At 42.3% G+C, this 16,398-nt stretch overlaps 1 protein-coding gene across 4 annotated transcripts in view; it reads left to right on the top strand.

The window, feature by feature from the left end:
• Positions 1–16,398, top strand: part of GRIA1 (glutamate ionotropic receptor AMPA type subunit 1) — a 322,608-nt gene that overhangs the window by 220,738 nt on the left and 85,472 nt on the right. For all 4 annotated transcript variants that reach the window (XM_062189705.1, XM_062189704.1, XM_062189703.1 and 1 more), the window contains 3 exons: positions 6,158–6,268; positions 6,971–7,177; positions 12,308–12,678. In XM_062189705.1, the coding sequence (XP_062045689.1) occupies positions 6,158–6,268; positions 6,971–7,177; positions 12,308–12,678 (689 nt within the window). The remainder of the gene's footprint in view (positions 1–6,157; positions 6,269–6,970; positions 7,178–12,307; positions 12,679–16,398) is intronic.

Here is a 16,398-nt window from a genome sequence, read left to right as displayed (position 1 = left end):
GCACAGCCCATAAACTTAAAGATTTTGTACAGCCCATGAGCTCATGGTCTTTACACTTTAAAATGGTTGAAATAGATCAAAAGAAGACTATTTTTGATGTGTAAAAGCTATCTAAAATTAAAATCTCAGTGTCCATAATGGAACAGAGCTATGCTTGTTTGTTTATGTATTATATATGGCTGCTTATGCATTCCAAAAGCTAAGAGGAGTAGTTAGAGCAAAGACTGTATGAGCCACAAAACCTAAACTATTTCTGTCTGGCTCTTGAAGATAAAATTGGCCAACCTCTAACCTGGATATGTGTTGTCCTTGTTCCTGACTTCTTTGCCAAATCACTGTTTGTCTTAGCCTGTGCTGCTGTCGTAACAGAATGCCACAGACTGGATAATTTAAAAGAAAAGGAATATTTCTCTCCGTTCTAAAGGATGGGAGGTCCAATATAAAGATGCCAGCATCTGGTAAAGGCCTTGCTATGTCACAAAAAGGACATTGTATTGTGAAGCAGAGCTCACTTTTATAAGTGAGCCATTCCTGTGATAACTAACCCACTCCTAGGATAATAGCATCAATCCATTCTTGAGAGTGGAGCTCTCATGAGCTAATCACCACTTAAAGGGCCCCTTTTCCAAGACCATTATAGTGACAATTAAATGTCAACATCGGTTTTGGAGGGGACATTCAAACCACTAAAATATCAGCTCTCCAAAAGCAGGGACCATATTTATATTATTTATTATATCCTAGAAGATATTTACTTATAGTTAGCACAAAACATCAGGTGGTTATTAAATGAGTGGGCAGTTTATTTAATGTTGTTGGGCAATCAGGGAGCATACTACTCAGGCCAATGTTTCTGCTGATCGGACACCAAGCAAGAAAAAAGCATGCTGGTAAATTCAATGAATTCCTCGAGTAGAATTCAGATAAAGTTACACATCAACTTATTAACTTCAAATCCTTCAAGTATGTTAGTTTAGACAACACTAAGTACTGTAACAAACAGATAAACTCTGCAAACCAGCTATCTAGGGCAATAAAAATTTCTTTCTTTCTTACTCCATGATCATTTTTTAGGCTGAGGGCTCTGGCTTAGACTCAGATTTGTGGAGCCTCCAACTGTCTAGTTGGGTCTTTCTAGCTGTCAACATATAGCTAACAGATGGGGGAAGAAAGAAAATGGAAACTGCTGGAGATTCAAGGGTCAGCCTAGAACACATGCACATTACTCCTTATGTATTCTATTGGCCAGAACCCAATTGGCCAACCATCAGCAGGCTGAGAAATGCAGCTGCTGACTAGATAACCACTTCCTTTCACCACCTCTACACAATCAAAGGTGAAAAAGAATACTTGGTGGTCAGCTCATTGTCTTGGCCATAGTAGACAACCTGGAATGGAACTCATTTTGGAGGTCAAGGGCTGTCACTACAAAGGCAATCCAGAGACTTCAATGTACAAATTTGATTTAATGATGGTGCAAGGTACATCAATTCAATTTGCAGTTCTATGATCATCTCCTTTCTAAACTTCACCCACTTTGAATTAAAAACTCACCTACCAACTAGGTTCATTTCCTACATTCAAAGAATCTTTAGAGGTATATGGAAAATAAGAGATCAAAAATTATGACTGGCCCCAGAAGACCACTCACTGTTTGTATTGTTTAAATCCTTTCCTGAACAGGGGTCCCTAATCTTTACCAAAGTACTAATTCTGATTTACTTTCAGATAGAATCAAAGTTCCTGTACACCCTCAGCAGAGAATCAACATGCTATATAATAATCCAAACTATTTTCTGATGAAAAGGAAATATACTCTCCCCTCCAAATTGCAATATCTCTTCAACAATCTTTGCCAATTCTCTTTTCATGAAAGTGTGGATTTCTAGGTCTCCTGGTTTACAGGAGGTGTGAGCCTGAGGTTTGGCATCACTCAGGCTCTTCTGACCCCGGTAATATCACCTCCGACTTCTTTTCTTTTTTTTTTTTTTTTTTTTGACAGGCAGAGTTAGACAGTGAGAGAGAGAGAGAGAGACAGATTGACAGAGAGAAAGGTCTTCCTTTTTCCATTGGTTCACCCCCCAATTGGCCGCCACGGCCAGCGCGCTGCACTGATCAGAAGCCAGGAGCCAGGTGCTTCCTCCTGGTCTCCCATGCGGGTGCAGGGCCCAAGCACTTGGGCCATCCTCCACTGCCTTCCCGGGCCACAGCAGAGAGCTGGACTGGAAGAGGAGCAACCGGGACAGAATCCGGCGCCCCGACCGGGACTAGAACCCAGGGGGCCGGCGCCACAGGTGGAGGATTAGCCTAGTGAGCTGCGGCGCTGGCCCCGACTTCTTTTCAAAACTACTAATAAAGTAAACTTGTTTACAACATTTAATTATTCTACTAGCTTGTGATATCAAAGGAGATATATGTAAGCCAAGATAAACATGGTATTCTTTATAAATCCCAGTTTAATAGTAGTGCTATGATACTAGCTTTGAAGGAATGTTATCCATTCAAAAATTAGGTTTTTTTGTAAGCCAAAATAAGTTAGATCCACATAGACTCACCTATGCTTTTTGCCCACCTTATGTCCAAATAACTTAATACTCTAGAGCAGTGCTTTATGATTTTGAACCACTAGCTCTCAGAAATTGTGTATATAAAGAGGAGTGTGCTTCCAAACTCATTTGACCATCTCTCTAGACTATATTCTTCTTGTGAATACTGATAATGTTCGATAAAAATTGAAAACTCAAATACATTGTAGTTTAGAAACCTAACTCATTACACTAATGAATATCTTTTAGCTTACTGACAATGTGAACTGCATACTGTGATAATCGTCTTAAAAGCATTCTCTCAGTCCTCACAGCAGCCCCATGAGTCAGATACCCTTGTTGTACCCATTCTATAGAGCAGGAACTGAGGTCCACAGAGCTCAAATAATTTGCACAACTTAATAGAGTTAGTAACTAGGAAAGCCTCGGTTTTAAACCAGGTCTATCTGAGGCCTTAATGACTGAGCCGCCTCTTTGGTTAAATGATATTTCTTTGTACACTGTGGGTTTTAGAGGAATTAGTAGAGTGTCAAGAGAACAATTTCTATTGAGCTTTGTAAAGTTTAAGTAGAAGCAGCTGAACCTATTGGCTAATTGTGAAGGGAGAAGAAAGAAGAAAGGAGGAATATAAAGGAAGGAGCAAAACAAACATTAACACTATCAAAGTGGGGGGAGGGGACAGAACCAATTTGGCAGACAATCTCACAAGCTGAAATTGTGAAATAATCTTGCCTTTGAGGTCCATGATATCTGAATTCCTGCTACCAGTCTGCTATATAAATTATCATTATAAATTAGGTTATTTGATCTCCCTAGGCCTATGCTTTCTCATTTGTAAAACAGAGAATTAGCTTCAGACTTGCCTGGACTAGTTACATAGTGTGAGGATCAGAAGAGTTAAATGTTGTGAAAATACTTTGGAGATTAAGAAATATATGAAAAATAATAAATTTTGCTGCATGATACACTGCCATAGTGATTTAACGCTTGTTAGACCACAGGATTCCTTGTAAAAGCAACTCTCAAGGGGAATTCCAATGTAAGAAGTGCATAAAAAGCAGAGCTGAGTGTTGGAGCACAGTTCCTGTCTCCCCCGCCCCATGAAAGTGGTGAGGGGACCTCAGGTCCCCTAGGGTTCCTTGTAACACTGCATTAGCACAGTGAGGGAGGACAGACTGCAATGGGTCTTAAGCAAATCCTCTGGTCTTCAAGCCTCTATTTCTCCTACGTTAAAAAAAAAAGGGTTGGATGAAATAACTCTTCAGGTCTCCTCCCACTGTGACATTCTGGAAATCTAAGTTTCTGGTTCTAGTGTCATTTAAGAGAAAAATCTCCTTCCACACTGACTAACAGTATCCTGCACAGACACATGCCCTGTCACAGTGTCCTGAGGGACACACTCCCCCAGGCCTCTCAACTGTCCTACCAGCAACAGAATCGACACCGACCCCATGCTGGGTTGCATAAATGCTGAGATGCATTTGTTCTCTCCACAAATTATTCTTGAGCTGCTTCTCTGTTAAAGATGTTCTGGGCCAACATGGGGCCCTAGAATGTATACACTTTGGTCTTATCCACAAGGAACCTGCAGCAAAATGCCAAGATGTGCAAACAGCTATATCTCAGGGCTCTAATGTAAATACAGGGAGCACTCAAGGACTGGCTGGCAGCATGCTGGGGTGCAGGAGGCCATGCTCCCACAGCCAATTGCCAGGACGCAGCTCCTTTGGTCTTGGGGAACTTAATGCACTTCTTTGTGTCTCAGTTTTCTCATGCTTAAGATGCAGATGATAATTAACTACCTAACCACATAGGTTTGTATGAGGATCAAAGTAGTTAAAACACAGAAAGCAGTTTGAAGAGTGTCTGAAACACAGTCAGCATTCAATAAACTTCAAACTAACATGATTCTCAGCCCAGGATTTAGTCCCCCACCACCACCACCACCCCTTAACAAGAACAATGTCATGGTTCAAAGTAGCCTCTGGAGACAGAGTACCAGGGCTCCAGCCAACCTCACTACCAAGCTGCGTCACCTTGGACAACTTAACCCACATCCCTAAGCCAGAGGAAATGGCACAAAAACTTTAAAGCACTTAAGCTCAGACACAGCAACACATAATCAATGGTAGCAGTTACTGTTGGTTCATGGCTGTGACATCTCAGGGAGAACTTTTGGTTTCCATGTGAAGGCACTGGGAAAGACATCAATCAAGGTGAAGATGACATCTGAGATGACCACCTGGAATATGTCCTGGTTTTGGGGAGCCTGAGCTGAATTCTTGGCTGTTGGTAGACCTGCCCATCCTTCTGCATATGAGCTGCCAGTTCTGCTTCCTTTTTCTCTTTTATATCAAGAACCAGCACAATAATCACAGAACAGAACACAACTGAGTAAAGAAAGGGAGAGATGATAGAAATAAATGGAGAGACAGAGGTAAAGGTAGAGATACTGACAGAACATTTAAGTATGTGTAGGTTTAGGAGTAGGGTGTGTGTGTATGTGCATGGCATGTCATTCCGCTGTCCCCAAAGCATAATCCCTGTTGCCTTCAGGGCTGAGGCACCCCCCTCAGCCTGACATTCAAAGCCCTCTGTTACCTAGATGCTAGCACTTTCTATTCTCTTGATCTAACTTCACCTTCCACTCAAGATTGAATTTACACATTGGGCAGAGTCCTTCTGTTGCTTTTGGGCTTGATTTTCTTTAGGCTGAAAAGTTTGGTTCCAACCTCTCCTTCTTTCACAATCTAAAACCCTGCCTCTTCTTCTGCCTTTTACCCTGCAGGGGATCCCACACCTTTGTTTTATTTCTCTGAATTCTTAGATCCATTCATTTATTACTTCTGGTTCCAGGTGTACATGTGTGTTGTGACTACCGAAGCAGACCAGAGCTATTTTCATATGAATGATCAGATTTCTCTAAATGTCTCACTCCACCATTCCACCCTCCACCCCAGTGTTTCAACTTTGTCTTGCACACGACAGGAATTTAGTAAATATTTGCTGAAAGAGTCAGTATGAATAACCTTTTGATACTTGAGAAACTAAGGTTGTCAATCGCCAGTTTGGGGTACTACTATATGATCAGTATTATTATCATTTATACTAGGAAATAAATAAATAAAAGATAAGATAACCATCCCAGAAGTCAAATCTAGGTAGAAAAATAAGCTATCCTAAAAAGCAAGTAAAAGGAATGTAATGTTTAAATCACATGATTTCAACAACATCTCAGAATGAACTCAGGGAAGGGCAGGGTTAATAGATAGGTTGGAAAGGGGATTGTGGCCAGGTAGAGGGAATGAAGTCCCCATAGCCCTGGCTCACACTGTACACAACAGCTTAGCTGTGTAAACAGCCCTCACCACTAAGAAGGGGCAGTTTCCAGATTCAGCCCCACCTGTGTGAGGCATTTCACTGGGCGTAGAGTTGCGGTAACCTGCCTTTCACTTCTTGTTGTTTTCTACCTATACTTTCGAGTCCCCAGAGTGCCCCATACTGTGTGGTGTGATGCTGAGCTCCTTTCTGGTGTTGGCCTGGTGGTGCAGAGCAGGCCAGTCCTGAGGACTCAAGTTCACCTTACATCTCCATGTTCTTCTCATTAACAGATTGGTTACTGGAATGAAGATGATAAGTTTGTCCCTGCAGCCACGGATGCTCAAGCTGGGGGTGATAATTCAAGTGTTCAGAATAGAACCTACATCGTCACTACGATCCTAGTGAGTACCCAGTCCTGCACTAAAGTTACCTGGGATCCAAGTTGGACTAGCATAAGGGTTTTCTGCCAGAAATAAAAGCTGCTTATTATTGTGGCCAAAATTCTGCCATCAATAAAAACAAGGACTGGTAAAAAAAAGGACTGCCCTAGAAATGAGAGGTTCTGAGCTTTTACTCTGTGTCTCTTATTTCATCAGCTCACATTCTACTCTCGGATAAGTCACTTACATTCTTCTGAGCCCCATACATTAAACTTAATGGTGAGATTAAATCATGTCTGTTTTCAATATTCTTTCAAGGAAAATCACCTAAAGCCCAGCACTTCTGTAGAGTAGAAACAAGTGAAGCTGCTGATTTCAATGACTGATGATTGTGAAAAACCTGGAATCTGTTAGGCTATTTCCCCTTCATGGTGCACCCAGAGGAACCTCAAAGAAATACAGAGCCCCTGGAACATAATTTGAAAAGCTCTGTGCGGTATCTCATACAGTAACTGATGAAACGATCTTTTTTTAACAAGCTTTCCTTCTTTTACCCAAATGTTAGTGGTAGGCTGGGGGCAGAAATCCAGGAAGTAGATTTCGGGGCTAGATAGACTTCTCCTATGTTGACTAATGTTGGTATACTCTCCTCTACCATGCCAAAGTCTTGAGCCATGGATTAACCCATAACCCAGATTCTCTGTCTTCTATTTTCTCTACCAGGAAGACCCTTATGTGATGCTCAAGAAGAATGCCAACCAGTTTGAGGGCAATGACCGCTACGAGGGCTACTGTGTAGAACTGGCAGCAGAGATTGCCAAGCATGTGGGCTACTCCTATCGTCTTGAGATCGTCAGTGACGGGAAATATGGAGCTCGAGATCCTGATACAAAGGCCTGGAATGGAATGGTGGGAGAGCTAGTCTATGGAGTAAGTTCCCCCCAGGATGGGATACTGTAGGACAGAAGAAGAGGGTTTAACAGGAAACCATTTGATGGTTGTGTGTCCCTGCTGTTAAAGTCCTACCAGCAGATGGAAGATCTCTCTCCTCTCCTCTCTCCCTTCCTCCCTCCCTCCCTCCCTTTCCCTTTCTCTCAGTGTCTCACCCTCTCTAACTCTGCCTTTCAAATAAATAACTCTTTAAAAAAATGAATGAAAGGATATGGAACTTGAAAACTGCCCGTATTCAAACAGAAAGAAAAACATCCCAGGAATTACAAAATATAAATAAGACAGTAGTGGAAGTAGTAAAGTCTAAGAGCAGAGTAAGAAAACACTGCTGGTTTCTGTTGAGGCCTTAGATTGAGGAGTCATCAGGATAACTATAAGGCAATGGAAAAATTCTGCTGCCCTGGCTCCACACCCACATGTAGAAAATTCCAGGCGGGCTCTGTGAGCTGAAGCATTTGCAGAGCCCCAGGGAACCCAGGTCTACATTCAGTTCTGGTCAGAATAAAGCAACCATGTCAGATGACTTTAAATCTTACTGTCTCATATCAGGGCAAATGGTGTCATCATGGCTATGGGAAACATGCAAAGGGAATTTAAAGAAGGAAAAGATTGACTAAAGAACAACTGCCTCAGGGAGGTGGCTTTTGAGCTGAACTGTGCAGGTGACTAATGAGTTCAGGAATGGATAAACTCATCTTTCCCCTGTTCTGCTTCCTTCTACTCCCTCTCACTCCACTGATGAAAGATAGAGACCTGGATGGTTTAGGCTGCATTTGCAGGCTGGTTTCCATGGGAACTTCCACCACGCGCTTAAGGTCATCCCCATGGCAACTGTTATGAACTTTTCACCTTCTCCAGCATTATCTTCACCTTCACCTCATGTAATGCGGTTCTTAGTAAAAAGCCCGTGATCCGCGCAGAACAAAGGTATCGAACCTTCTATGGGCAAATCCCCCAGTCGCCAGCAGTGAGTCATTGGCCCATTACAGCGCAAACAAGCTGGATGGCTCGGCTGCTATCCCAGACCCAACTTCCCAGCTTTCACCAGGCCTGTCTCTCCACCCAGTATTCTGTATTCTGAACACTCCATGGTGCACCTATTGAACATCCTCTTTAATTTTACCTTGACTTTGTTTTTCTGTTCCCCTGGGAAAGAACAAAGGGATCTAGGGAAGTATCTCTTAATCACAAACCACCAGTGAGGTCAAGAAAATTCATGGGAAGGCCTCCAAATTCATTCTTTCTGTGCCTTATAAACAGCTATCAATCAGTCTCTCTTTTCTGCCTTTAACTCTGCCTTATTTTTATCACTAATGACACTTCATGTGGTATGTGGCAGGACCTATGCTAAATACTTTACTCACATTCTTTCAATTACTGCTCACATCAACTGCATATGGAAAATAAGATAATTTTCTGCACTTTATAGATGAGAACCCTGAGATCCAGGGAGCTTAGATAACTCCTAAGGAACACATAGCTGATGGTAGCATAGTCAGAACATGCAGCCCTGGCTTTTGTACCCCACAGTGGGACACAGTGCTTCTGTAGAAATCACACCACATCCTGGACTGAAAAGCCGGTATGAACTGAGACCACAGCAAAAGGTTCCTCAGCAAGAGAATGGGGTGCCCCTTCCTACACATACAGCATCTGCTCCTTACATGCATAGGTTTTTGTGCCTTATTCACAGGTATAATTCCACTCTGTCCTTTGCCACAGCCAAGCAGAAAGGTAGTGTTACCAACAGAAACCTGGATTTGAGTTCCAACTCTGCCAGTTTACTGACTACATGACTCGTGTAAGCCAGTGACCTCCTCCCAGGGTCTCACCTCTAATATGGGGAAGGGGAATCCTTTATCTCAGGGCTGTGTGGGAGTATTCACCTATGCAGTGCCTGGCTCAGAGGAGATCTCCATCCCTGACAATTCTATCCATTTTTGCTTTCTTCTGCCATATCAAAGTTGGATTTTGTTTTCCCAAGAGAGTTTCTGGGCATCAAACATTTCATTGGGGGATCTCCAGGGTCAATGATTCTCAGACTGCGGCCTCTGGTCCAGCAGAACAAGCAACACTGGGAACTTGGTAGAAATGCAGATTCTCATCCCAGGCCCTCTAGATCTGCCCTCTGTTTTTCGTAGCCCTCCAGGTGATTATGATGCATACTCAAGTTTAAAAACCATCGTCCTAAGATGTCAACTTCAGAGCCTGTGAAATGTTCAGACCTCACAGCAATCTCCTGTACTTGAATTATTTTTAATTTTTTTAAGATTTATTTATTTATTTGAAGGGCAGAGTTATACAGACAGAGGACAGGCGGGGGTGGGGGGTCTTATACCCGCTGCTTCACTCCCCAATTGGCCACAACAGCCAGAGCTGCACCAATCCGAAGCCAGGAGCCAGGAGCTTCTTACAGGTCTCCCACACAGGTGCAGGGACCTAAGGACTTGGGTCATCTTCTACTGCTTTCCCAGGCCATAGCACAGAGCTGGATTGGAAGAGGAGCAGCCAGGACTCGAACTGGCACCCATATGGTATGTCGGCATTGCAGACAGTGGCTTTACCCACTATGCCACAGTGCCGGCCCTGTATTTGAATTATTTTGACCCTCACCACCGACTCCATGATATAGGTAAAACAAGAATATTATTTTGTCTCTGTTTAATAAGGAAATTGTTATCCCAGAAGACAACTGTTTCACTTAAGGCTGCGGGGTCAGCAAGTTGCAAAGAAGGGCCATGTCTTAGATCAGCTCTGCTCTTGACCAACACTGTGAAGCTATACTAACTACCTCAATGGTAAAATTCAGCTCTTAATGTCAGTCAAGGTTGAACAAGCTAAAATACTGCTGCTTTGCACAAACCATGTTCCTGTACAGGACCTGAGTTTCTTCTCTGTAAAACAAGGCGGTTAAACTTACTCTCTTTCACTATATGTTTGTCCTATACACAGGGCTTCCTTTAGGGAAATGCCCTATGGCAAATAATTTTGGAAATTTTACCACTCTTAGAAATTCTCGGTACATAATGAAAGGTCTTTTAAAATTCCTAAGAAGTCTTGCCCCAAAGTAATCTGTTTAAATGCATATTTCTCAAATAAGTTTATTTTCATGTTATGCTTATTAACATTCATTCAGAAATTACATTTCATAGAACACATTTTTGAACTTCTATAAGAACTGAGAACTAAGATGATGGGGTTCTATAATTCTGCAATCTACGATCCCTTTTATAAACTCATATCAGAAACATTAAAAGTTTGTTCCATACCCTTTACAACTTTCAGCACTCACCTTCATTTATTTACCTTCTGGATAATCTGTGGTCAATTCTTGCAAGTCACTTCTGTTTCATTGCTCCCCCATTGCCTTTCTATGCTAAGTTACAGAGAAAAGAGTGGATATCTTCTCCCTTGACTAGTTAGTAAGTATTGGTAAAAATTGTTAATATTATAGAGTATTAAGGAAAGAGAAAACAATATTACTATGAAATTCACAACTGACTTCACATTGCTTTATGGAAAATTTCTTTCTGTAAATGAGAATTTAAGTCATTCTGAAGCCAAGCTTTTCATTCCATTTAAGCACTTTCTCAGTAATCCCTGCCAAAGAGTGTAACCAGAGATCTGTTCTAAGCAACAGCCAGCCAGTGGGTGGGTGGATGAGCAGGGCCCTTGTCCATACAGCATTTGTCATCAGACTCACATCTGGACTGTTAGGGACACAGCATCATGAGACACCATTCGCCTCAAATAGATTTGCATAGGTATGTCTCTCATCTCAGAAAGCAATGTTGTGACATCTGTCCACAGAAACTCTCTTGGGTTTCCAGGATCTCTTGATCCCAAGCCAACAGAGCAGTGGAATTTTACTGAGTGGCTACCAGTGTTTTTGCCATTTTATGAAGATAGGAAAGTCAGAATGAGACCTGATAATTCCATGTCCAAGAATGAGCATACTCTTCATGTTTATCTATCTGCTGGCTTTGAAATTTAAATATTGAATTAACTGTGTTATTTCTTAGCCAGCTTCTTGAGAAACAAAAGTAGTTTTGATTCTACTTTACCATCTTGCCACACAGCTTGTATTCACAAAGATCCTTCCTCTTGAAATACTGTTCCATCCCAGAACAACCTAAGAAAGCCCCACCATTCTGCCAATGCCAATTTATATGTCACCTCCTTCATGAGGCATTCCCTGGCCTCTCCAGCCAGAATGAATCCCCTCCCTGGTCTTCTGTGTATTGTTTATCTCTTGAACAGCACATATCCTGTCTACCATGTAGAATGGAAAAGTAAGTGTGTGTGTGTGTGTGTGTAAATCTGTCCTACTAGTTTCTAATTCTAACCTGAATGTGGAGATTGTGGAGATTCTAATTTACTTAGAGCTCCCAGCCTAGAGCTTGGACATAAAAAAGTGCTCACTGAATTAGATTTGCCTTGTTAGCAAAAATGATCTTGGTGGCAGGTTAAAGACTCAATTCAAACTTGCCTAGGCAAACAGGAGGATTGACTCATGTTTCTGGTGACAAACAGGAATATATTGACTCACATTCCTTGAAGGGGTCCCAGGACCGGACCTGAATTTAGAGTGGCCCAATTGATTGTAGCAGGGATCACCCCCTTCACCTCTCAGCTGTGGCTTTTAGGTATCATTCTAACTAAACCCCCTGGAGTCCTGTGCATCCATGAATGAATCTTTCGGCCAGAAAAGTATGCTGATTGGCCAAACTGGGTCATGTGCTTTCTCATGTGACCTGTGTGATCAGCCCTATTCCAACCTGAAGGCAGAACTGAGAATGGGGCAAGAGTGGTTCTCCCACCAGAGAAAGGAGGCATGACTGCTGGCTGCCAAAGCAGTAGATATCACAAAAGCTCCTTCCTTGAAGAATGAGGAAGAAGCATCTAACAATTAAGAACATCGAATGATGGGCTAACCGCTCCTGTAAGCTATTGAGGTGGCCATCTATTTCAGAAACACGTTACAGAGCAAGAAGGGATGGACTTCTAAGATTCTTTCATACTCTCACATCCTTTAAGATACAAAAGAATGTTCACAGTGAAAAGAGAAATAAGAAAACCAAATTCAACCGCATTTATTTTTTTTTCCAGAGAGCAGACGTGGCAGTGGCACCCTTAACTATCACCCTGGTCCGGGAAGAGGTTATAGACTTCTCCAAGCCATTTATGAGTTTGGGAATCTCCATCATGATCAAAAAACCACAAAAGTCCAAGCCGGGAGTCTTCTCCTTCCTTGATCCTTTGGCTTACGAGATTTGGATGTGCATTGTTTTTGCCTACATCGGAGTGAGTGTCGTCCTCTTTCTGGTCAGCCGCTTCAGCCCCTATGAATGGCACAGTGAAGAGTTTGAGGAAGGGCGTGACCAGACAACCAGTGACCAGTCCAATGAGTTTGGAATATTCAACAGCTTGTGGTTCTCCCTTGGAGCCTTCATGCAGCAAGGCTGCGACATTTCTCCCAGGTCAGTCAGCTCTTCTCAACCTTTTTTGTTCAATGCTATTTTTCACTCAGAAAAAAAAAAAAAAAATACTAAGACATTTAAGAGATAAGAATTCTGTCCATACTTTTCTGTATTCAGCTTTCCAATTATTTACTGCCAACTGTTTGTTGCATGCGGTGGACTACCTAGACTCCCCTGTGGCTGGGCTAGTTCTGCCTGCTCTCTGGTTGATGTGTTCTGTCAAGATTAATAGGCTTATCCATGACTCCAATGTTCTGTAGTTGAAAAGTACAGGAAAGACTGAGGGGAGAGTATAGCATAACTAAGATTTACTGAGCGCCTATCATATGCCAAAGAAGATCCTGAGTGCTCTGTGTATACCATCTCACCGAATCCCCACAGAAACATGAGGTAGAATTCTCATTTCACTTCCTTTTACAAATGAGAGAACACATGAATGTTGACTATCTTGCCAACTCCCTGTAGCAGGTGGGCTTTTTTTGTGGCCCTGAGCAGGTCATCTCTGCCTACCAGACACTGGCTCCTTCATCTTAAAGAGAAAATGATCATCTTTTTTGGTTTTAAGATAGACCTTGCAAATAATCTAGCTCTACTAGTGATGTAAATTTGTATCCTATGATACAAAAAAGGGCAGGTCTCAAAGATGCTTCGTATTGCATTAAAAGCACTAGGGTAACTGAATAGTAGAGTTTCAGCCTCCCCCATGAAACCAGAGTGGCTCCTTTCTGTCTGTGTTAGCTATTGGGCCTTGGAATATAATCTATTTTGGAAAATGGTGATTCTGAAGCTAACAAAGGAGGAAGGGTAGAAAGGAAAGGAAAGGCGGGGGAGGGGGGGCAGGGGCAAAGAAATTTGAAGACTACCAATCTATAACAGTTCCCACATTCCTTACCTCCTGTCTTTATATGTAATGTTCTTTCAACTACATTCTGGAATGTTAACACCACAAATTGCTTCCGATTTACCTGATGAATAAGCCCTGGCTCTATTTCCTTTTCTGGTTGCTTAATGTCTATGACCACTTTTTTCTACCAGGCATTGTTTGTAGATTACCAAATCTCAAAAGCATGCAGGAGGGCATGGCTTACAATTTGGCTTTCCCGGAATTTCTGGGGGCATGAATGCATCAATATCAAGGCCTCATGGGGCTGCACTGGACATATCTTTACCACCTGTCTATGTTTAGCAATTGGGTATTGATGAAGACCAATATTCCTGAGCAGCAACAGAGTAAAATTTCCTAACAAGCTTCCCCCAGGACTTATTTTGACTGCTGTATAATTTAGAAAGTCTCATCATGCACCATTATAATCTTGTTTTTCTTTAAATAAGGAGACAGTCAGCTGGGGGAGGGGGAACGTGGGAGAGGAGGTGTGAGACTGGATGCTTGGCCAATACTGGCAAACACATGGTGAAAAGTGGAAAGAACCAGGCAGGGAAAGGACTTGCTTAAAAATAAGCCATGCCAGTGAATAAACAGTGGGCAGAAATGATTTTTATCTAGTTAGTATAACATCAAATAATGCACTTGTCAGAAAAGATCCAAGGATTTGTTTTTCTCCATTATTTCCCTCACTGGGGCATCTTACCTATTTATAGCACCCCTGTGGTCTCACATTAGGGTATGTGTTCAAATTCCCCACCATTTCTCCGGAGTCCTCAAGTTCATGGTTCACAAACCAAATCCTCTGTCAGCACATCTTCTTTTGTTTTACCCATGCAGAGTTTGGCAATGCTTATCCACAAATGAGTGGCAGCCACCTTCTTTAGGGGACCCATGCATTTGCCATTTCCCCACAGCCCCAGCTGACTTCCTTCATTCCTGTGTAACTCAGCTGGTCCCAGAGGGTATTTGAGTTTGGGACCTGTGGCTGCAAGAGGACTTGAAAACTGTGTTTGCTGGACTTCTGGGGTTTCCACCTGGGTATTTTAGGAGCTGACATTGAGATGAAGATGAGACTAAACAGCAATGCACCCAACTTTCCTCCTCCGTAGCTTTGCTCAAACAATTCTACTACGTGCCTATGTCACTGCACTGAAAAAATAGGAATCATCACTACCTGAAGTATTCTGACAAGGTTTGCAAGAAATTAACACATGTGGAACCACAATGCCCAGTCTTCACATTGGAAGCACTTAAAATGGATGCTTTTAAAATTATATTAGTAATTCTATCTCTTGGTTGACTAAGCTTCACTGGAAGGTAGGGTGTCATTGATTACACTGACTTGAAAGCTGTGTATCCACATCTGGGGAAGTCCAAGAACTAAGAAAATAACTGGAGGTTCACTCCAGAGACCAGCAATACCTAGTTCCTTCTTATAGGTACTGGGGGAAAGGATCTGTGGCTTTAGATGAAAGGGTCTGACAGACACAGGCATGAACTGCCAGCCCAGGAGTTTTATCAAGTTCAGTGCACTTCTCCTTGTCAAGCCCACCCTAACTAATCCCAGAGTTGAGGAGCCTGTAGAAACAACCTCAAGAGAATTTATGTTTCTTGAAAATACATATAAACAGAAAAGACATGGAGGAGTATCTGACCTAGTGGTTGAGATGCCACTCAGAATGGCTGCATCCCATACAAGAGTGCCTGAGTTCAAATCCTGGCTCCACTTGTGATTCCAATTTCCTGCTAGAGCACACCGTGGGAGGCAGTGGTAATAGCTCAATTACCTGTGTCCCAGACAAACATACAGAAGACCTAGATTGAGTTTCCTGATCATGGATTCAATCTGGCACAACCCCAGCAGTACTAAGCATCTGGGAAGTGAATCAGTAAATAGGATGTCTCCTTCTGTCTTTCTGGTTTTCAAATAAAATAGATAATTTCTAAAAAGAGAGGACAAAGAGATGGAGCGGGGGGAGAGGGGAGGAAGAGGAGGGAGGTGCGGAGGGGTGGGGAGGGGAAAAGAGATATATTGTATCTTACCTTGGGCCAGACAGGAGGTAATGATGCTAAAATGGTGAACAGGAAAGACCAAAGACCAACCAGACAATGATCAATGCCAGCAGAAACTGTTGCTATTGTTATTGTTGTTTATATATTTCCTGATGAAGTCAACAAGTTTCATAAGCCTCTCACTGGGTGTTACAGTGGAAAGTATTTGCATATGTTAAACATCCCTCCAAATGGGCTTTAGTTCATTGTTCCTGCTACTTATTTCAAGAATATGCCATAAATCTTTGGGGCTGGCACTGTGGCGCAGCAGGTTAAGCCACCACCTGAACAGCCAGCATCCCCACCAGTTGGTATCCCAGCTGTTCCTCTTCCAATCCAGCTCACTGCTAATGTGCCTGAGAAAGCAGCAGAAGATGGGCCAAGTGCTTGGGCCCCTGCACACATGAGGGAGACATTGATGAAGCTCCTGGATCCTAGCTTCAGGCCAGCCTGGCACTGGTTGTTACAGTCATTTGGGTAGTGAACTAGCGGATGGAAGATATCTCTCTCTCTCTCTCTCTCTCTCTCTCTCTGACTTTCTAATAATAAATAAATAACTCTTCCTAAAAATATATGCCATAAAACCTCAATAATTTAGTATTGGGAGACTAGGCTCCCTCTGAATTACATGTAACTATATGCATACACAAATATCTGCACCTCTTTCTAATTCTTCAAATTTAACATTAACATCTAGCAAATTAAAACCAACAAAATATGGCTAAATGTAGTTCTCTACAAGTTGCAAATCAAGCCTGGCCACAATAAAATGAACAGATGGG

This window comes from Lepus europaeus, chromosome 4, assembly GCF_033115175.1.
Source record: "Lepus europaeus isolate LE1 chromosome 4, mLepTim1.pri, whole genome shotgun sequence".
NCBI classification, from domain to species: Eukaryota; Metazoa; Chordata; class Mammalia; order Lagomorpha; family Leporidae; genus Lepus; species Lepus europaeus.
This window is presented reverse-complemented; position numbering and strand designations above follow the sequence as displayed.